Source organism: Theropithecus gelada, chromosome 11 (assembly GCF_003255815.1).
Source record: "Theropithecus gelada isolate Dixy chromosome 11, Tgel_1.0, whole genome shotgun sequence".
Lineage (NCBI taxonomy): Eukaryota > Metazoa > Chordata > Mammalia > Primates > Cercopithecidae > Theropithecus > Theropithecus gelada.
The window spans coordinates 12,037,551-12,055,287 of record NC_037679.1 but is presented as its reverse complement, the minus strand read 5'-3'; the positions used below and the strand labels follow the sequence as shown (position 1 = coordinate 12,055,287).

Sequence of the window (17,737 nt, the reverse complement as noted above, 5' to 3'; positions counted from 1 at the left end):
GAACCCAGGAGGCGGAGGTTGTGGTGAGCCAAGATTGCGCCATTGCACTCCAGCCTAGGCAACAACAGTGAAACTCCATCTCAAAAAAAAAAAAAAAAATTTAGATTTATTGATGCACAATTTGCCTACAGTAACATTCACCCTTTTTAGGTATACAGTTTGATGGGTGTTGACAAATGGATGCAACTGTGGAACTGCCATCATAATCAAAATACATAATTTTTATCCCCTCAAAAAGTTTCAGGCCGGGCATGGTGGCTCACGCCTGTAATCCCAGCACTTTGGGAGGGTGAGGCGGGTAGATCACGAGTTCAGGAGTTCCAGACCAACCTGGCCAAGATGGTGAAACCCCGTCTCTACTAAAAATACAAAAAAATTAGTGGGGCGTGGTGGTGGGCACCTGTAGTCCCAGCTACTCAGGAGGCTGAGGCAAGAGAATTGCTTGAACCTGGGAGGTGGAGGTTGCAGTGAGCTGAGATGGCACAACTGCACTCTAGCCTGGGCCACAAAGTGAGACTTTGTTTCAAAAAAAAAAAAAGTTCCATTGTGTTCTTTTATAGTCAAGTTCATTGCTCACCCCTACACCTCCTCCCCGATACCCCCAGCTATGGTAACCACTGATCTGTTCTCTGTCCTTATAGCTTTTCCTTTTCCATAATGTTGTATAAAATACACTACACAATGTGTAGTTTTTTGTGTAGCTTTTTTCTTTTCTTTTCTTTTTTTTTTTTTGAGACGGAGTCTTGCTCTGTCCCCCAGGCTGGAGCATAGTGGCCGGATCTCAGCTCACTGCAAGCTCCGCCTCCCGGGTTTACGCCATTCTCCTGCCTCAGCCTCCTGAGTAGCTGGGACTACAGGCGCCCGCCACCTCGCCCGGCTAGTTTTTTGTATTTTTTTTTAGTAGAGACGGGGTTTCACCATGTTAGCCAGGATGGTCTCGATCTCCTGACCTCGTGATCCGCCCGTCTCGGCCTCCCAAAGTGCTGGGATTACAGGCTTGAGCCACCGCGCCCGGCCTTCTTTTCTTTTCTTTTCTTTTGAGACTGAGTCTTGTTCTGTTGCCCAGGCTGGAGTGCAGTGGCATGATCTCGGTTCACTGCAACCTCCACTTCCCAGGTTCAAGCGATTCTCTTGCCTTAGCCTCCCGAGCGGCTGGGACTACAAGCATAAGATACCATGTCTGGCTAATTTTTTGTATTTTTAGTAGAGACGGGATTTCACCATGTTGGCCAGGCTGGTGTCAAACACCTGAGCTTGGTAATCCATCCACCTCAGCCTCCCAAAGTGCTGGGATTACAGGCATGACCCACCACACCTGGCCCAGTGTGTAGCTTTTTGTCTTTGATTTCTTTTACTTAACATGATGCTTTCGTGATTCATCTATGTTGTTGCAGGGTATTAGTATTTTTCCTTCCTTTTAATGGCAGCATAATATTCCATTGCATAGAGTTACCATAATTTGTTTATCCATTCACCAGTAGATGAATATTTATTTTGTTCTTAGTTTTTTCTTTTCTTTTCTTTCTTTCTTTTTTTTTTTTTTTTTGGTAGAGATGAGGGTCTCAATATGGCTGGTCTTAAATTCCCGGCCTGAACTCCTGACCCCAAGTGATCCTCCCACCTTGGTCTTCCAAAGTGCTGGGATTACAGGCATGAGCCATAGTGCTTAGCTCCAGTTTTCAGCAATTATGAATAAAGCTGTTTATCTTTGTGTGGATAGATGTTTTCTTCCTTTTTTCTTTTTTCTTTTTTTTTTTTTTGAGAGGGAGTCTCCCTCTGTCAATCAGGCTGGAGTTCCATGGCCTGATTTTGGCTCACTGCAACCTCTGCCTCCAGGGTTCAAGTGATTCTCACGCATCAGCCTCCCAAGTAGCTAGAATTGAGCCACCATGCCTTGCTAATTTTTGTATTTTTTAGTAGAGATGGGGTTTTGCCATGTTAGCCAGGCCGGTCTCAAACTCCTGGGCTCAAGCCATCTGCCTGCCTCAGCCTCCCAAAGCGCTGGGATTGGAGGGGTGATCTTGGCTCACTGCACCCTCCGCCTCCCAGGTTCCAGTGATTCTCCTGTCTCAGCCTCCCAAGTAGCTGGGACTACAGGCACGTGCCACCATACCCGGCTGATTTTTCTGTTTTTAGTAGAGACAGTTTCACCATGTTGGCCAGGCTGGTTTCGAACTCCTGACCTCAAGTGATCTGCCTGCATCAGTCTCCCAAAGTGCTGGGAGTACAGGCATGGACCACCACGCCTGGCCAAGTTTATTCTTCTAAGAAACTGCCAAAGTAGCTGTACCATTTTGCACCCCCCCAGTAACATGATGCTCTATATCCTCACCAACACTCTATATTTTCTGTCCTTTTTTATTTTTATTTTTTATTTTTTATTTTACTTTTTTTTAGAGACAGGGTCTTGCTCTGTCACCCAGGTTGGAGTATAGTGGTTCCGTCATAGCTTACTATAGCCTGGAACTCCTGCGACCAAGGGATACTCCTGCCTCATCCTCCTCAGGAGCTAGGACTACAGGCCCATACCACTACACCTGGCTGGTTTTAAAACTTCTTTTGTAGGCCAGGCGTGGTGGCTCAAGCCTGTAATCCCAGCACTTTGGGAGGCCGAGGTGGGAGGATCATGAGGTCAGGAGATTGAGACCATCCTGGTTAACACTGTGAAACACCATCTCTACTAAAAATAAAAAAAATTAACCAGGTGGTGGGCACCTGTAGTCCCAGCTACTCGGGAGGCTGACACAGGAGAATGGCATGAACCTGGGAGGCAGAGTTTGCAGTGATCCGAGATTGTGCCACTGCACTCCAGCCTGGGCAACAGAGCAAGACTCCGTCTCAAAAAAAAAAAAAATTCTTTTGTAGAGAGGGGAATCTTCCTTTGTTACCCAGGCTTGTCTCGAACTATTGGGCTCAAGTGATCCTTCTGCCTCGGCCCCCAAAAATGCTGGGATTACATGCCTGAGCCACTGTGCTTGGCCTGTTATTAAAAAGAAAAAAAAAAAAAAAGGCCAGANGAGTGCAGTGGCCGGATCTCAGCTCACTGCAAGCTCCGCCTCCCGGGTTCACGCCATTCTCCGGCCTCAGCCTCCCGAGTAGCTGGGAGTACAGGCGCCCGCCACCTCGCCCGGCTATTTTTTGTATTTCTTAGTAGAGACGGGGTTTCACCGTGTTGGTCAGGATGGTCTCGATCTCCTGACCTCGTGATCCGCCCATCTCGGCCTCCCAAAGTGCTGGGATTACAGGCTTGAGCCACCGCGCCCGGCCTTTTTTTTGTATTTTCAGTAGAGACGGGATTTCTCCATGTTGGCCAGGCTGGTCTCAAACTCCTGACCTCAGGTGATCCACTTGCCTTGGCTTCCCAAAGTGCTGGGATTACAGGCATGAACCACCATGACTGGCCTGTTTTCTTCTTCTTCCTTCTTCTTCATTCTTCTTCCTTCTTCCTTCTTCTTCCTTCTTCTTCCTTCCTCTTCCTCTTCCTCTTCCTCTTCCTCTTCCCCCTCTCCCTCTCCCTCTCCCTCTCCCTCTCCCTCTCCCTCTCCCTCTCCTTCTTCTTCTTCTTCTTCTTCTTCGTTTGAGACAGTTTCACTCCCTCACCCAGGCTGGAGTACAGTGGCAGGATCTTGGCTCACTGCAACCTCTGCCTTCTGGATTCAAGTGATTCTTCAGCCTCAGCCTCCACAGTAGTTGGGATTATAGGCACATGCCACCATACCTGGCTAATTTTTGTATATTTTGTAGAGACAGGGTTTTGCCATGTTTCCCAGGCTGGTCTCAAACTCCTGAGCTCAAGCAATACTCCTGCCTCAGCCTCCCAAAGTGCTGGGATTACAGGCGTGAGCCACTGCACCCTGCCCCATCTGTATCTCTCTTTTTTTTTTTTTCTTTTAGAGACTGAGTCTCTGTCTGTCACCCAGGCTGGAGTGTGCAGTGGCACAGTTTCAGCTCACTGCAACCTCCGCCTCCCGAGTTCTAGCAATTCTCCTGCCTCAGCCTCCCGAGTAGCTGGGATTACAGGTGCACGCCACCATGCCAGGCTAATTTTTTGTATTTTAGTAGAAACAGGGTTTCACCATGTTGCCCAGGTTGGTCTCAAACTCCTGAGCTCAGGCAATTCACCAGCCTCAGCCTCCCAAAGTGCTAGGATTATAGGTGTGAGCCACTACGCCCAGCCTGTATCTCTTTTTTGATGAAATATCTGTTCAGATCTTTTGCCCATTTAAAAAATTTGGTTATCTCTTTTTTATTATTGAATGTTGAGAGTTTTGAAAATATGCCTAGATTCAAGTTCTTCCTCATGAAATTTGCAACTATTTTCTCCCAGTCTGTGGTTATCTTTTCATTCTCTTAATGTCTTTTGAAGAGAAGTTAACTGTGGCAAAGCCCAGTTTATCAAGTTTTTATTTTGTGGATTATGCTTTGATGCTGTATTTAATAAATTTAGCAGCCGGGTGCAGTGCCTCATGCCTGTAATCCGAGCACTTTGGGAGGCCGAGGCGGACGGATCATCTGAGGTTGGGAGTTCAAGACCAGCCTAATCAACATGGAGAAACCCCATCTCTACTAAAAATACAGAAAAAATTAGCCAGACATGGTGGCTCATGCTTGTAATCCCAGCTACTCAGGAGGCTGAGGCAGGAGAATCGCTTGAACCCAGGAGGCAGAGGTTGCAGTGAGCAGAGATTGCGCCATTGCACTCCAGCCTGGGCAACAAGAGCAAAACTCCGTAACAACAACAACAACAGCAACAACAACAACAAGAACAAGAAATCTAGCTCTGCAACATAGTGAGACCCCTTTTCCACAAAACATAAAATAATAGCCTGGTGTGATGGTATGCACATGTAGTCTCAGCTTCAAAAGTGCTGGGATTAAAGGCATGGGGGGCTGAGGCAGGGGGATTACTTGAGCCCAGAAGATCAAGGTTGCAATGAGCTATGATCACAAGAAATCTTTGCCTATCTCAAGGTCACAAAGATTTTCTGTTTTTACCTAGAATCTTTTTTTTTTTTTTTTTAAGATGGAATCTTGCTCTGTCTCCCAGGCTGGAGTGCAGTGGCGTGATCTCAGCTCGCCACAATCTTCGCCTCCCAGGTTCAAGCCATTCTCCTGCCTTAGCCTCCCAAGTAGCTGGGATTACAAGTGTGTGCCACCACGCCTGGCTAATTTTTGTATTTTGAGTGGAGACGAGGTTTCACCATGTTCACCCGGCTGGTCTTGAACTCCTGACCTTGTGATCTACCTGCCTCGGCCTCCCAAAGTGCTGGGATTACAGGCATGAACCACCGCGCCCAGCCTTATCTAGAATGTTTATGGTTTTCAGTTTCACTTTTTGGCCTATGATTCTTTTGAGTTAATGTGTTTTGCAAATATTTTTGACCAGTATGTGGCTTATCTTTGTATTTTCTTAACAATGTTGTTAGAAGAGACGAAGTTTTAATTTTGATAAAATTCCTGATGGGCTGGGCTTGGTGGTTCACACCCGTAATTCCAGCTGTTGGGAGGCAGAAGCAGGAGGATTGCTTGAGGCCAGGAGTTGAAGGTTACATGGAGCTATGATCACACCACTGTACTCTAGCCTGGGTGATAGAACAAGAATGTGTCTCTAAAAAAAAAAAAATTTCATTATGACATTTTTTGTATGGTTTGCATTTTTTGTGTCCTATTTCAGAAACCTTCGCCTAACTCAAGGTCACGAAGGGTTTTCTTTTCCCTCCCTCCCTCCGTCCCTCCCTCCCTTCCTTCCTTCCTTCCTTTGACAGAGTCTTGCTCTGTGTGCCCAGGCTGGAGTGCAATGGGACGATCTCGACTCATTGCAACCTATGCCTCCCGGGTTCGAGTGTTCTCCTGCCTCAGTCACCCGAGTAGCTGGGATTACAGGCACCTGCCCCCTGCCCCCAGCTAATTTTTTGTATTTTTAGTGGAGACAGGATTTTGCCCTGTTGGCCAGGCTGGTCTCGAACTCCTGACCTCAGGTGATCCGCCTGCCTTGGCTTCCCAAAGTGCTGCAATTACAGGCGTGAGCCACCACGCCCGACCTGTACCTATCTATCTTTATGCTGTATACTTCACTGTCTTGATTACTGCAGCTTTATGGCAAGTCTTGAAACCAGATAATGGGAGTTCTCCAACTTTATTCTTTTCATTTTTCTTTTGGTTTATTATTATTTTTGAGACAGAATCTGGCTCTGTCACCAGATTGGAGTTCAATGGTTTGATCTTGTCTCACTCCAACCTCTGCCTACTGGGTTCAAGCGATTTTCCTGCCTCAACCTTCCGAGTATCTGGGACTACAGGTGTGTGCCACCACCCTGGCTATCTTTTGTATTTTTTAGTAGAGACAGGGTTTCATTATATTGGCCAGGCTGGTTTTGAACTCAGACACCAAGTGATCCACCCACCTCACCCCACCAAAGTGCTAGGATTAGAGGCGTAAGCCACTGTGCCATGCATATTCTTCTTCTTCTTTTTCTTGAGATGAAGTCTTACTCTGTCACCCAGGCTGGAGTGCAGTGGCACACTCTCGGCTCACTGCAACCTCCACCTCCTGGGTTCAAGCAATTCTCCTGCCTCAGCCTCCTGAGTGGCTGGGACTACAGACGCATGTCACCATGCCTGGCTAATTTTTGTATTTTGAGCAAAGACCGGGTTTCACCATACTGGCCAGGCTGGTCTTGAACTCCTGACCTTGTGATCCACCCACCTCGGCCTCCCAGAGTGCTGAGATTACAGGCGTGAGCCACCGTTCCTGGTTATTCTTTTTAAAAATTGTTTTGAAGCTGGGTGTGGTGGCTCAGGCCTAAAATCCCGGCACTTTGGGAGGCTGAGATGGGTGAATCACCTGAGGTCATGAGTTTGTAGACCAGCCTGGACAACATGGTAAAACTCCGTCTCTACTAATAATGCAAACATCAGCTGGGCATGGTCGCGGGCGCCTGTAATCCCAGTTACTCAGGAGGTTGAGGCAAGAGAATCGCTTGAACCCGGGAGGCGGGGTTTGCAGTGAGCTGAGACTGTGCCATTGAGTTTCAGCCTGGGCAACAAGAGCAGAACTTTGTCTCAAAAAAATAAAAAATAAAATAAAAAAATAAATTGTTTTGGTTATTCTAGGCCCTTTGCTTTTTTGTACACATTATTAGGATCAATTTGTTACTTTCTATATAAAAACCTAGATTTATTGGGATGGCATTAAACTTGCAGATCAATTCCAAGATCATCTTAACAACATTGAGTCTTCCAATCCATGAACTTAATATATCTCTCCATTCATATACATCTTTAATTTCTCTCATTAATGTTTTGTACTTTTCAGCATACAAATCTTGCACATATTTTGTTAGTTTGATTAGAAGATATTTTATGTTTTAAATCTGATTGTAAATAATATTGCTTTTTCAGTTTGAATTTCCAATTGCTCATTGCTAGTATATAGAAATGTAATTTTGTGAGGCCAGTGTGGTGGCTCACGCCTGTAAAGCCAGCACTCTGGGAGGCTGAGGTGGGCGAATTGCCTAAGGTCAGGAATTCGAGACCAGTCTGGCCAACATGGTGCAACCCTGTCTCTACTAAAAATACAAAAAAATTAGCTTGGTGTGGTGGTGGGTGCCTGTCATCCCAGCTACTTGGGAGGCTGAGGCAGGAGAATTGCTTGAACCTGGGAGGCAGAGGTTGCAGTGAGCTGAGATTGTACTACTGCACTCCAGCCTGGGTGACAGGGCAAGACTCTGTCTTTAAACAAAAACAAAACCAAAAAACACACACAAAATGTAATTTTGTGTATTGATCACTTATCATTTATCCTGCAATCTTGCTAAATTCTCTTATTAGTTCTAGTGGCTTTTTAGTAGGTAGGTTCTTCAGGATTTTTGTTGTTGTTGTTGTTATAGACACAGCCTCACTCTGCTGCCCAGGCTGGAGTGCAGTGGTGATCATAGCTCACTGAAGCCTTGAACTCCTGGGCACAAGTTCTCCTCCTGCCTTAGCCTCCCAAGTAGCTGGGAGTACAGGTGTGCATACTGCCCATGGCTGGGATTTTCTAAACAGATAGTCATTTTATCTGTGAATAAAAATAGTTTTATTTCTTCTTTTCCCATCTGTATGCCTTTTATTTCTTTTTCCTGACTTATTGCACTGGCTAGCACGTTCAGTACAATGTTGAATAAAAGTGATGAGAACATACCTACAGGGAAGAGGCCAGAAAGAAAAAAAAAATACAAAGAAGTGGGGAGAGCACTATAAAGACACATGCACAGGTATGTTTATTGCGGCGCTATTCACAATAGCAAAGACTTGGAACCAACCCAAGTGTCCATCAATGACAGACGGGATTAAGAAAATGTGGCACATATGCACCATGGAATACTATGCAGCCATAAAAAAGGATGAATTCATGTCCTTTGTAGGGACATGGATGCAGCTGGAAACCATCATTCTCAGCAAACTTTCGCAAGAACAGAAAATCAAACACCGCATGTTCTCACTCATAGGCGGGAATTGAACAATGAGATCACTTGGACACGGGAAGGGGAACATCGCACACCGGGGCCTATTGTGGGGTGGGGGGAGGGGGGGAGGGATAGCATTAGGAGATATACCTAATGTAAATGACGAGTTAATGGGTATAGCACACCAACATGGCACACTTATACATATGTAACAAACCTGCACATTGTGCACATGTACCGTAGAACTTAAAGTACAAAAAAAAAAAAAAAAAGAAGTGGGGAGAGCAAATGTCTTTGCTTTGTTCCTGATCTTGTGGAGAAAGTGGTCATTCTTTCACTATTAAGAATGATTTGCTGGGCGTGATGGCTCACACCTGTAATCCCAGCACTTTGGGAGGCCGAGGAGGGTGGATCACGAGATCTGGAGTTCAACACCAGCCTAGCCAAGATGGTAACACCCTGTCTCTACTAGAAATACAATTAGCCGGGTGCGGTTGCAGGTGCCTGTAATCCCAGCTACATGGGAGGCTGAGGCAGGCACTTGAACCCAGGGGGCAGAGGTTGCATGAGCCGAGATCGCGCCACTGCACTCTAGCCTGGGTGACAGAGTGAGACTCCATCTCAAAAAAAAAAAAAAAAAATTATTTACCAGGTGCAGTAGCTCACGCCTATAATCCCAACAGTTTGGGAAGCAGAGGCGGGCAGATTGCTTGAGTCTAGGAGGAGTTCAAGAGCAGCCTGGGCAACATGGCAAAACCCTGTCTCTACAAAAAATAAAAATATGGCCAAGCGCGGTGGTTCATGCCTGTAATCCCAGCACTTTGGGAGGCCGAGGCAGGTGGATCACTTGAGGTCAGGAGTTTGCGACCAGCCTGGCCAACATGGTGAAACCCAATCTCTACTAAAATTACAAAAATTAGCTGGACATGGTGGCAGGTGCCTGTAATCCCAGCTACTCGGGAGGCTGATGCAGGAGAATTGCTTGAAAATGGAAGGTGGAGTTTGCTGTGAACCGAGATCATGTCACTGCACTCCAGCCTGGGCAACAAGAGTGGAACGTCATCTCAAATATATATATGCAATATATGGGGAGCCAGTGAGTAGTGGAAAAAGGAAGAGGTGGGAGATGAAGTGGGAAAGGTTAATGAAGACCAGGTCAAGAAGAGCCTCGTAGACCTTGAAGAGTTTGCACTGCCTTGCTTTTCAACTTTGTTTTGTACCAGCTATGATTGGGAACATGTCATGAATGCAGGTGCCCAATATCATCCCAGACCTGCAGAATAATACTCTCTGGGATTGGGGCTGGATCTCTAGAACAAGTTCCCTAGGAAAGTACCAAAAACTGAGGAAAACTATTTTAGAATCTGGGGAGACACTGAAGCTTGAAGTGGGGAAGCATCATGATCAGAACTGCATTTTGACAACATTCTAGCCGGATGTCTTGGAAAGATTTGAAAAGACAAGAGTGGAGATTACTGCAATCATCTAGCTTAGTAGTAATGATGGCTTAAACTAAGACAGAATCAGTGGAAATATACAGAAGAAAATAGATTCAAAGGAAATTTAGGGGCTGGGTGCAGAGGTTCCTGCCTGTAATGCCAGCACTTTGGGAGGCCAGCGTGGGAGGATTGCTTGAGCCCAGGAGCTCAAGACCAGCTTGGCAACATAGCAAGACTCTGTCTCTGCAAAAAATAAAAATATTAGCCAGGTGTGGTGGTGCATGCCTGTGGTCTCAGCTACTCAGGAGGCTGAGGTGGGAGGATCGCTTGAGCCCAGGAGGTCTAGGTTGCAGTGAGCTGTGATTGTGCCACTGCACTTCAGCCTGGGTGACAGAGTTAGACTTTGTCTCAAAAAGAGGAAAAAGAGAAAAAAAAAGGGAAGTTTGGAAGACAGAATTGGTGGCCGGGAGCGGTGGCTCATGCCTGTAATGCCAGCACTTTGAGAGGCCGAGGTGGGCGGATAGCCTGAGGTCAGGAGTTTGAGACCAGCCTGACCAACGTGGAGAAACCTCATCTCTACTAAAAATACAAAATTAGCCAGGCGTGGTGGCGCGTGCCTGTAATCCCAGCTACTCAGGAGGCTGAGGCAGGAGAATCACTTGAACCTGGGAGGCAGAGGTTGTGGTGAGCCTAGATCGCGTCATTGCACTCCAGCCTGGGTAACAAGAGCGAAGCTCCATCTCAAGAAAATAAATAAATAAATAAAGATGATAGAATTGGCAGGACTTTGTGTCTAATTGGATGTAAGGGGAAATAAGCAGCAATAATAGTAACAATAATAACTAATACTGAGCATCTATGAGGCATCAGGCACCATTCTATGTGCTTTACATGTATCACATTATTTAACATAGAAATTCTGTGAGAGGGGTTCTAGTGCCATCCTCAGCATTTTTGCTGACTCCAGGCTTCTTGCTTTGGAGGCAGTGATGTCCACCAGAGAGGAATTATGAGAGGAAGTGAGGCCTGGAGGATGGCGTTGGATAACGACTTGAGTTTGGAACCTGTGAGTTTGAGGCTTGGGTGGGACATCCAGGCAGCAATTAGAAACATGGGTCTGTAGCTCCGAGGAGAGTCTGGAGATATTGGTCTGGGAGTCATCATCCCTGAGAGTGGATGGGAATTGGCCTGAAGAGGTGGAGGCAGGGAGGTGGGAATCCTAACACTGAAGAGCAAAGCTCTTAATCTGGCCTCTGTGGGTGGCTTTCACAAGTGCATGGGCCCCTTGAGCTGTACGGGAGATGCTTGCAATCTGTGATAGTGCATTAGAGTTTTAAAGGGGAGCATGGCCCACCAAGAAGATTAAGGATGACAGGTGTAAGTGGTGAGTAGATAAAAAGGATTCAAGGAAGAAGACTGGAAAGAAGTGGCCAGAGAGATAGCAAGAAATGCAGAAGGCAATGTCAGGAGGCCAAAGGAATTGTCTTTTAAGAAAGGGGGTCAGATGCGGTGGCTCATGCCTATAATCCCAGCACTTTGGGAGACTGAGGTGGGCGGATCACCTGAGGTCAGGAGTTCAAGACCAGCCTGGACAACATGGTGAAACCCTGCCTCTACTAAAAATACAAAAAAATTAGCCAGGCGTGGTGGTGGGCACCTGTAATCCCAGCTACTCGGGAGGTTGAGGCAAGAGAATGGCTTGAGCCTGGGAGGTGGAGATCATGCCACTGCACTCCAGCCTGGGCGACTGAGCGAGAATCTGTCAAAAAAAAAAAAAAAAAAAAAAAAAAAAAAGAAGGAAGAAAGAAAGAAAGAATGAATGAAAGAGAAAGAAAGAGGTAGTGGTTAGTGGTATCCACTATTTCAGGGAGGCAGAGAAGAAAAGGTTTGAAAAGAGTCCATCAGGCCGGGCGTGGTGGCTCACGCCTGTAATCCCAGCACTTTGGGAGGCCGAGGCGGGCGGATCATGAGGTCAGGAGATCGAGACCATCCTGGCGAACACGGTGAAACCCCGTGTCTACTAAAAATACAAAAAAATTAGCCGGGCGTGGTGGCAGGCTCCTGTAGTCCCAGCTGCTTGGGAGGCTGAGGCAGGAGAATGGCGTAAGCCCAGGAGGCGGAGCTTGCAGTGAGCTGAGATCGCGCCACTGCACTCCCGCCTGGGTGACAGAGTGAGACTCCGTCTCAAAAAAAAAAAAAAAAAAAAAGAAAAAGAAAAGAGTCCATCAAATTTGGCTAGGAGTTGATCATTGGTTTAGCTATTTCCATGGATGGTGGCTAGGGTTGGGGATGTAGGAGGTGAAAATTGAGAATGAGTATGGTCTCCCCTCTTGGGAAGCTTGACTGTAGAGGCAAGGAGAGAGGGCTGTAATGAGTGCAGGACACAGGTCAAGGATGATTCCCTTTCTATTTTTGTTTTTTGAGATGGAGTTTCACTCTCGTTGCACAGGCTGGAGTGCAATGGCACGATCTTGTCTCACTGCAACCTCCGCCTCCCAGGTTCAAGCGATTCTCTCGCTTCAGCCTCCCAAGTAACTGGGATTACAGCCACCATGCCCCACTAATTTTTTGTATTTTTAGTAGAGATGGGGTTTCACCATGTTAGCCAGGCTCGTCTCAAACTCCTGACGTCAGGTGATCCGCCCTCCTCGTACTCCCAAAATGCTGGGATTACAGGCGTGAGCCACTGCGCCCAGCCCCTCTCTTTCTTTTTTTAAAGGAGGAAGTGACAGGAGCATGACTACAAGTAAAGAGGAATAAAATTCAGCCTAGGATGGGGGTGGGAGGAGTATGGCAAGGGAGAGATACTATTTGATGAGACAAGGTTCTGTGTGTGAAGGGAGGGGTGTGTGGATCAGAGCACAGGTGGAGGCCTGGTCCTGGGCAGAGGAAGTGCTATCTCCACCTCCAAGGGGAGGTGAGGGTGGGAATGTACATGCATAATGATAAGGGGCATTGTTAAGGATGGTGGTGGCAGCATTGGGGGCTCCTTGGGACACGAAGATTCTGGTGACTAGCAGAAGAGGAGGGATGGTGCCATCTGTGACTCCAGCCACATTGCTTTGGTCTCTCACACCAGCGGAGGAGACACACTCTTCTGCTCTGAAGCCTCTACTGTCTTTTCCTTAGCCTGAGACATCCTTCTTCAGGAAGCCTTCCCAGACTGACACCTCCAACCTACCCTCTTCCCAGCAGCAGACTCAGTTCTCCATGCCTTCTTTTCCGCGGCACAGAGGCCAAGAGCGCTCCCTGGTTTTGTTTTTGTTTTTGAGGCGGAGTCTCGGTCTTGTTGCCCAGGCTGGAGTGCAACGGCGCAATCTTGGCTCACCGCAACCTGAGCCTCCCACCTCTCAGGTGATTCTCCTGCCTCAGCCTCCCAAACAGCCGGATTACAGGTGCCTGCCACCAAACCTGGCTAATTTTTGTATTTTTAGTAGAGACGGGTTTCACCATGTTGGCCAGGCTGATTTCGAACTCCTGACCTCAGGTGATCTACCCATCTCAGCCTCCCAAAGTGTTGGGATTACGGGCATGAACCACTGTGCCTGGCCGAGTGCTCCCTATTCTAGAGTCTGTCTCTGGTCGCAGTTGAGAAGACACATGGAGGGACTGGGAGAGGACAAGAATATGTGTATCTGTAAAGCAGGTAGCTTCCCCCTCAGGACTACCCCTCCCCAGATTTCAGGTTCAGCTCTGCCCACAAGGGGGTGCTCAGTCAGAGAAGTCCTGGCTGGCATGGTGTGGACAGTGGCCCAGTTGGCAGGCAGGCAGCAGGGCCCTCGCGACTCCACCCCTGGCTAGGACCTTTGCTCCCAGCCCCGATGGCTCCGGCCTTGTTGCCATGGCCACCCCTTAGTTTGGGACAAACAGAGCTCTTCCTCCTCCTGTTCAGCCTCCTAACACCCAAGGGTCTCCCTAGGGACAGGCAGGAATTCCAAGTGTCCAGACTCCCCACCCTTTCCCCCGGGGAGGCCTGAGGGTGGTGAGTCACTGAATCTGGGCCCCTCTTCGCCCTCTCACTGTTCTCTGGCTTGTCCTGCTGCTCCCTCAGGCCCACCTATTTCCTGCTGGAATTGGGGAGGGTTGGAGAGAAGGACTAGGACTCTCCTGGGTCTATCAAACCGAGTGGTGGTGAAGGGGAAGGGGTCTTCCTGTCCTGAATCTCCTCCCTGGGGGTGTGTCCAGGCTGTGGACCCCCTTCTGAGGCTTAGCTCCCATCTCTGCTATCCATGAAACAATCACAGCTTCTTTCCTCCCTTGGTGGGAATCCTTGGGGTCCAGGGTAAAGGACAGAAGATAGGAGAAAAGCAATGTGAGAGAGAGGAGATAGGGTCAGAGTAGAGAAGAGGACTCATGGGGTAGAATTGAATCATTCATTCATTCATTCATTCAGTGAATCAAACAAGTTCCTGTGCTGGGTGTGGAGGGAAGCAGAAACATGTATAAGACATGCCCCTACTTTTGAGGAAGGTGCCTTAATGCTGATGTGCAGGCCCTGGACTTAGGGTCCAGGACTCCGGTTTGAGCCCTGACTACTACTTGCTGGGCACATTACTTCTCGGAGCCTTGGATTCCTCATCTGTAAATAACAATAAGAAGACTGAACTCCCAAGGTCCTTGTGAGGGTCAAATGAGATAAATATGGAAAATGCCTCATTAATAGTGGATGTTCAATGCATGCTAAATGACTGTGGATCAGGTTTGCAATCAGGGAGGGGAGTTCAGACATGCCCACAGCAAGTGTAATCCAGTCCAGGAGTGTAACAAAGCCCTGTTCTTGGGGTCTCTATAGGAGTGGCCACTTCTGGCAGAGGTGACTGGGGCAGACTTTGTGGGGAGGTGCCTGATGCATGATTTTCATTCAGCAAATGTTTGCGGAATGAATGGGGTGAACTGGAGCCAGGACCTGCAGGAAGGGTAAGGTTTCAACAGGTGCAGGTGACAAGGAGGTGCTTCAAGAGAGGAGGGCACAGTCCTGGGGTGGGGTGGGGAAGGCAGCTAGTGCCAGCTGGGGAAGGCTAAGCCTCAGCCACCAGATGAGGAATTTGACCTTTATTCTGAAGGCAACGGGAAGCTCTGAGCTGGGGAGTGACAGGATCAAAGCAATGTTTGTAGAAGATCAATCTGGCTGGGCATGGGAGAGGACACCTGAGCGAGCAGGAGAGGTGGTAGGGGGCAGGGACACACCAGGCAGAGGGAGAGTGTGTATATGTCTAGGAGGCTCAGGACAGGCAATGATGTCACCCCCTTCCACTCTGCAGAGGGGGTCTCTCGCACCAGCCTGTCTCCAGGGCAGGTCTCACCAGCCTGCTAGGAGGGAGCTTGGCAGGGAGGTGGGGAATTTCTCAGGGACACAGAGAACATGAGAACACTGCCTCCTTTCTCCTCCTTCGTCCCCTACCCGCGGCCCAGCTCAGAGTACTGGGCCCGGAGGGGGAGAGAAAGGCAGCCCTGGAATGTGAACCTGGGTCCCTCTGTTGGCAGGTTCCACCTCCTGTCCTCTAAGATAGAGGGCTGGAAGAGACAAAGAAGCTGTTAGGCCCCATTAAGAACTGTGCATAACCCCTAAAACAGGAACAGAGGGATAATTGAGGTGATAGTATTACCCAGCCGTGGAGCCCAGCTTTCCTGAAAGGGGAAATTTCTGGCCTGGGGCTGGCTGGTAGGAATCTACCTTTGTGGAGATGAATCATCCTAAACTATCTCTTTGACCCCACCTCTGCCAAAGAGATCCCTTTTGCTCCAATCTCATTCCTGAATGTACCACACTTCAGGTCTCAATGGGGCAAGGCCAGGATGATGCAGGGGGATACCTGCAGGGGAGGAGGTGTTGAACAGGTTTCCGAAAATGGTGAGCATTTCAGACCTATATGATTCCATTCATACCTAAGTGCTGAATGGTCCCACAGTTTTAGGTATGCTTCGGGGCCCACAATCTCTCCCAGCCTCCAGCCCTGACTCAGCCTGAGCCCCTGGGAGCCAGAGATAGCGATCCCAGCTCTTCAGAGGAAGGAGATAAGGTTTAAGGCTCTGGACAGGCTCACTGTGGGGAGACTGTGCATACACACCTCCTCCAGCTGCATTCCTCCCGGGCCTGACCTTGTCTTACTCAGTCTTTTCCAGGAATTACCACAGGAAGTAGTGAGCTGTCTGAACGCCCAATTTTCAGAAACTTGCCTAGCACCTCCTCCCCTGAAGGTATCCCCTCCATCATCCTGGCCTTGCCCCATGGAGGTCTATACCCCATCTTTTTCTTGGCTTCTGGGCAGGCCTGATCTGGTCTAGGACCAGTGACAAGGGGGCCTAGCCCTGTTCCTTTTCCACAGAAGCATCCTCCCCATTCCTGGTCACTCACTTCTGCTCCAATGACTCCTTGAATTAGCAAGTCCTTCCTTCAGTCTACCCTTTCACTTCCTTTCAGTGCTTAGTTCAGGAGAGGATGCTCCTCTGTGCATTGGCTGTTGCCTCAGACCAGAGAGTACAGCTGAGGATCCGCTTCACTCCAGGAGCCCTTCAGCTGAGAGGAGGAAGGCAAAAGAGAGAAGGAAGGGTGAATTCTTAGAGAAGAGTGCATGGTCTTTTCCCATCACAGTAGAGTCCTATACAAGCAATTAGCTTTACAAACATCATCATATAATTAATTTTATTTTTAAATTTTTATTTATTTATTTTTTCGAGACGGGGTCTGGCTCTGTCACTCAAGCTGGAATGCAGTGGCCTGTCATAGTTCACTGCAGCCTCAATCTAATTTATTTTACAGATGAGAGAACAAAAGCTGAGAGCCCAAATCAAGTATGATTTTAAGTATAATGCTTTTGGCCAGGTGCGGTGGGTGGCTCACACCTCGGCTCAGGCTGAGGCAGGCGGATCACCCGAGGTCAGGAGTTTGAGGCCAGCTTGGCCAACATGGTAAAATCCCATCTGCACTGAAAAAATACAAACATTAGCCAAGCGTGGTGGTGGGCACCTGTAATCCCAGCTACTTGGGAGGCTGAGGCAGGAGAATCGCTTGAACCCGGGAGGCAGAGGTAGCAGCAAGCCGTGATCATGCCACCGCACTCCAGCCTGGGCAACAGAGCGAGGCTCCGTCTCAAAAAAAAAAAAAAAAAAGTATAATGCTTTTCTCACTACACTGCAAGCACTTTAGGCAATTCAAAGCTCTAAAATCCATATTAATTTAAATGTAATAATACAGATATTTTAAAAATAATTTCAAAAATTAATAATTAATAATAAAAATAATTTAGAAATAAATGCTCCTGCCCCTTCATTATATAGATGAGGCCGCTGTAGTTCAGAGAGGAGCGGTAACTTGTCCAATGTCACACAGCAATTAAGCGACCGAGTTCAGACATAGGCTATTTGATTTCCAAACTTATGTTTTCCTCCTACTGCACATTGTTCTAGGAATTGTCTAAAACAATTCTCAAAACAAAAATTTAACTTAATTTCATTTAATTTTCATCATAAACCTTAGAACACTGATTTTAATCACACATCCTAGAGCACTTTGGAGGTAGTGGTAGGAATTTGCAGAAGTGCAGTGATGTGAGGGAGGCTCAGCTCACAGGGTGAGTGGGAGGGCAGAGAGCTGGGAGCCTGGCTACCGAGCCCTCACTCAGCTGTCCTGGGCCTCCTGAGTCTCCCCAGATCAGTGAGGAAGCTCCTGGAGGTCTTCTGGAAGGCACCTTCCTTTATCGGAGGTGCTGGCCGATCCGTTCAAGCTCTCATGCCTGCTGCAGAATCTGCCTTCCTGCCTCCTGCATCTCCCAGCCTGTCTGCCTGGATCCAGGGGACTGGGAAACTAAACTTTGGGTTTTGGAGCCAGAAGAGCTGGGTTGAATTCTGACC

The 17,737-nt window shown here is 47.9% G+C and overlaps 1 protein-coding gene across 2 annotated transcripts in view; it reads left to right on the top strand.

Moving 5' to 3' along the window:
- KRT8 (keratin 8) overlaps nucleotides 1-17,737 on the top strand; it is a 50,004-nt gene that overhangs the window by 9,006 nt on the left and 23,261 nt on the right. The window contains exon 1 of one of the 2 annotated variants that reach the window (XM_025401268.1): nucleotides 14,683-14,803. The exons of the other annotated variant lie outside the window; for it this stretch is intronic. Within the exon in view, the coding sequence (XP_025257053.1) occupies nucleotides 14,733-14,803 (71 nt within the window). The 5' untranslated portion in view covers nucleotides 14,683-14,732. Of the gene's footprint in view, nucleotides 1-14,682; nucleotides 14,804-17,737 lie in introns of those variants that run through there. 2 annotated transcript variants of the gene reach the window in all.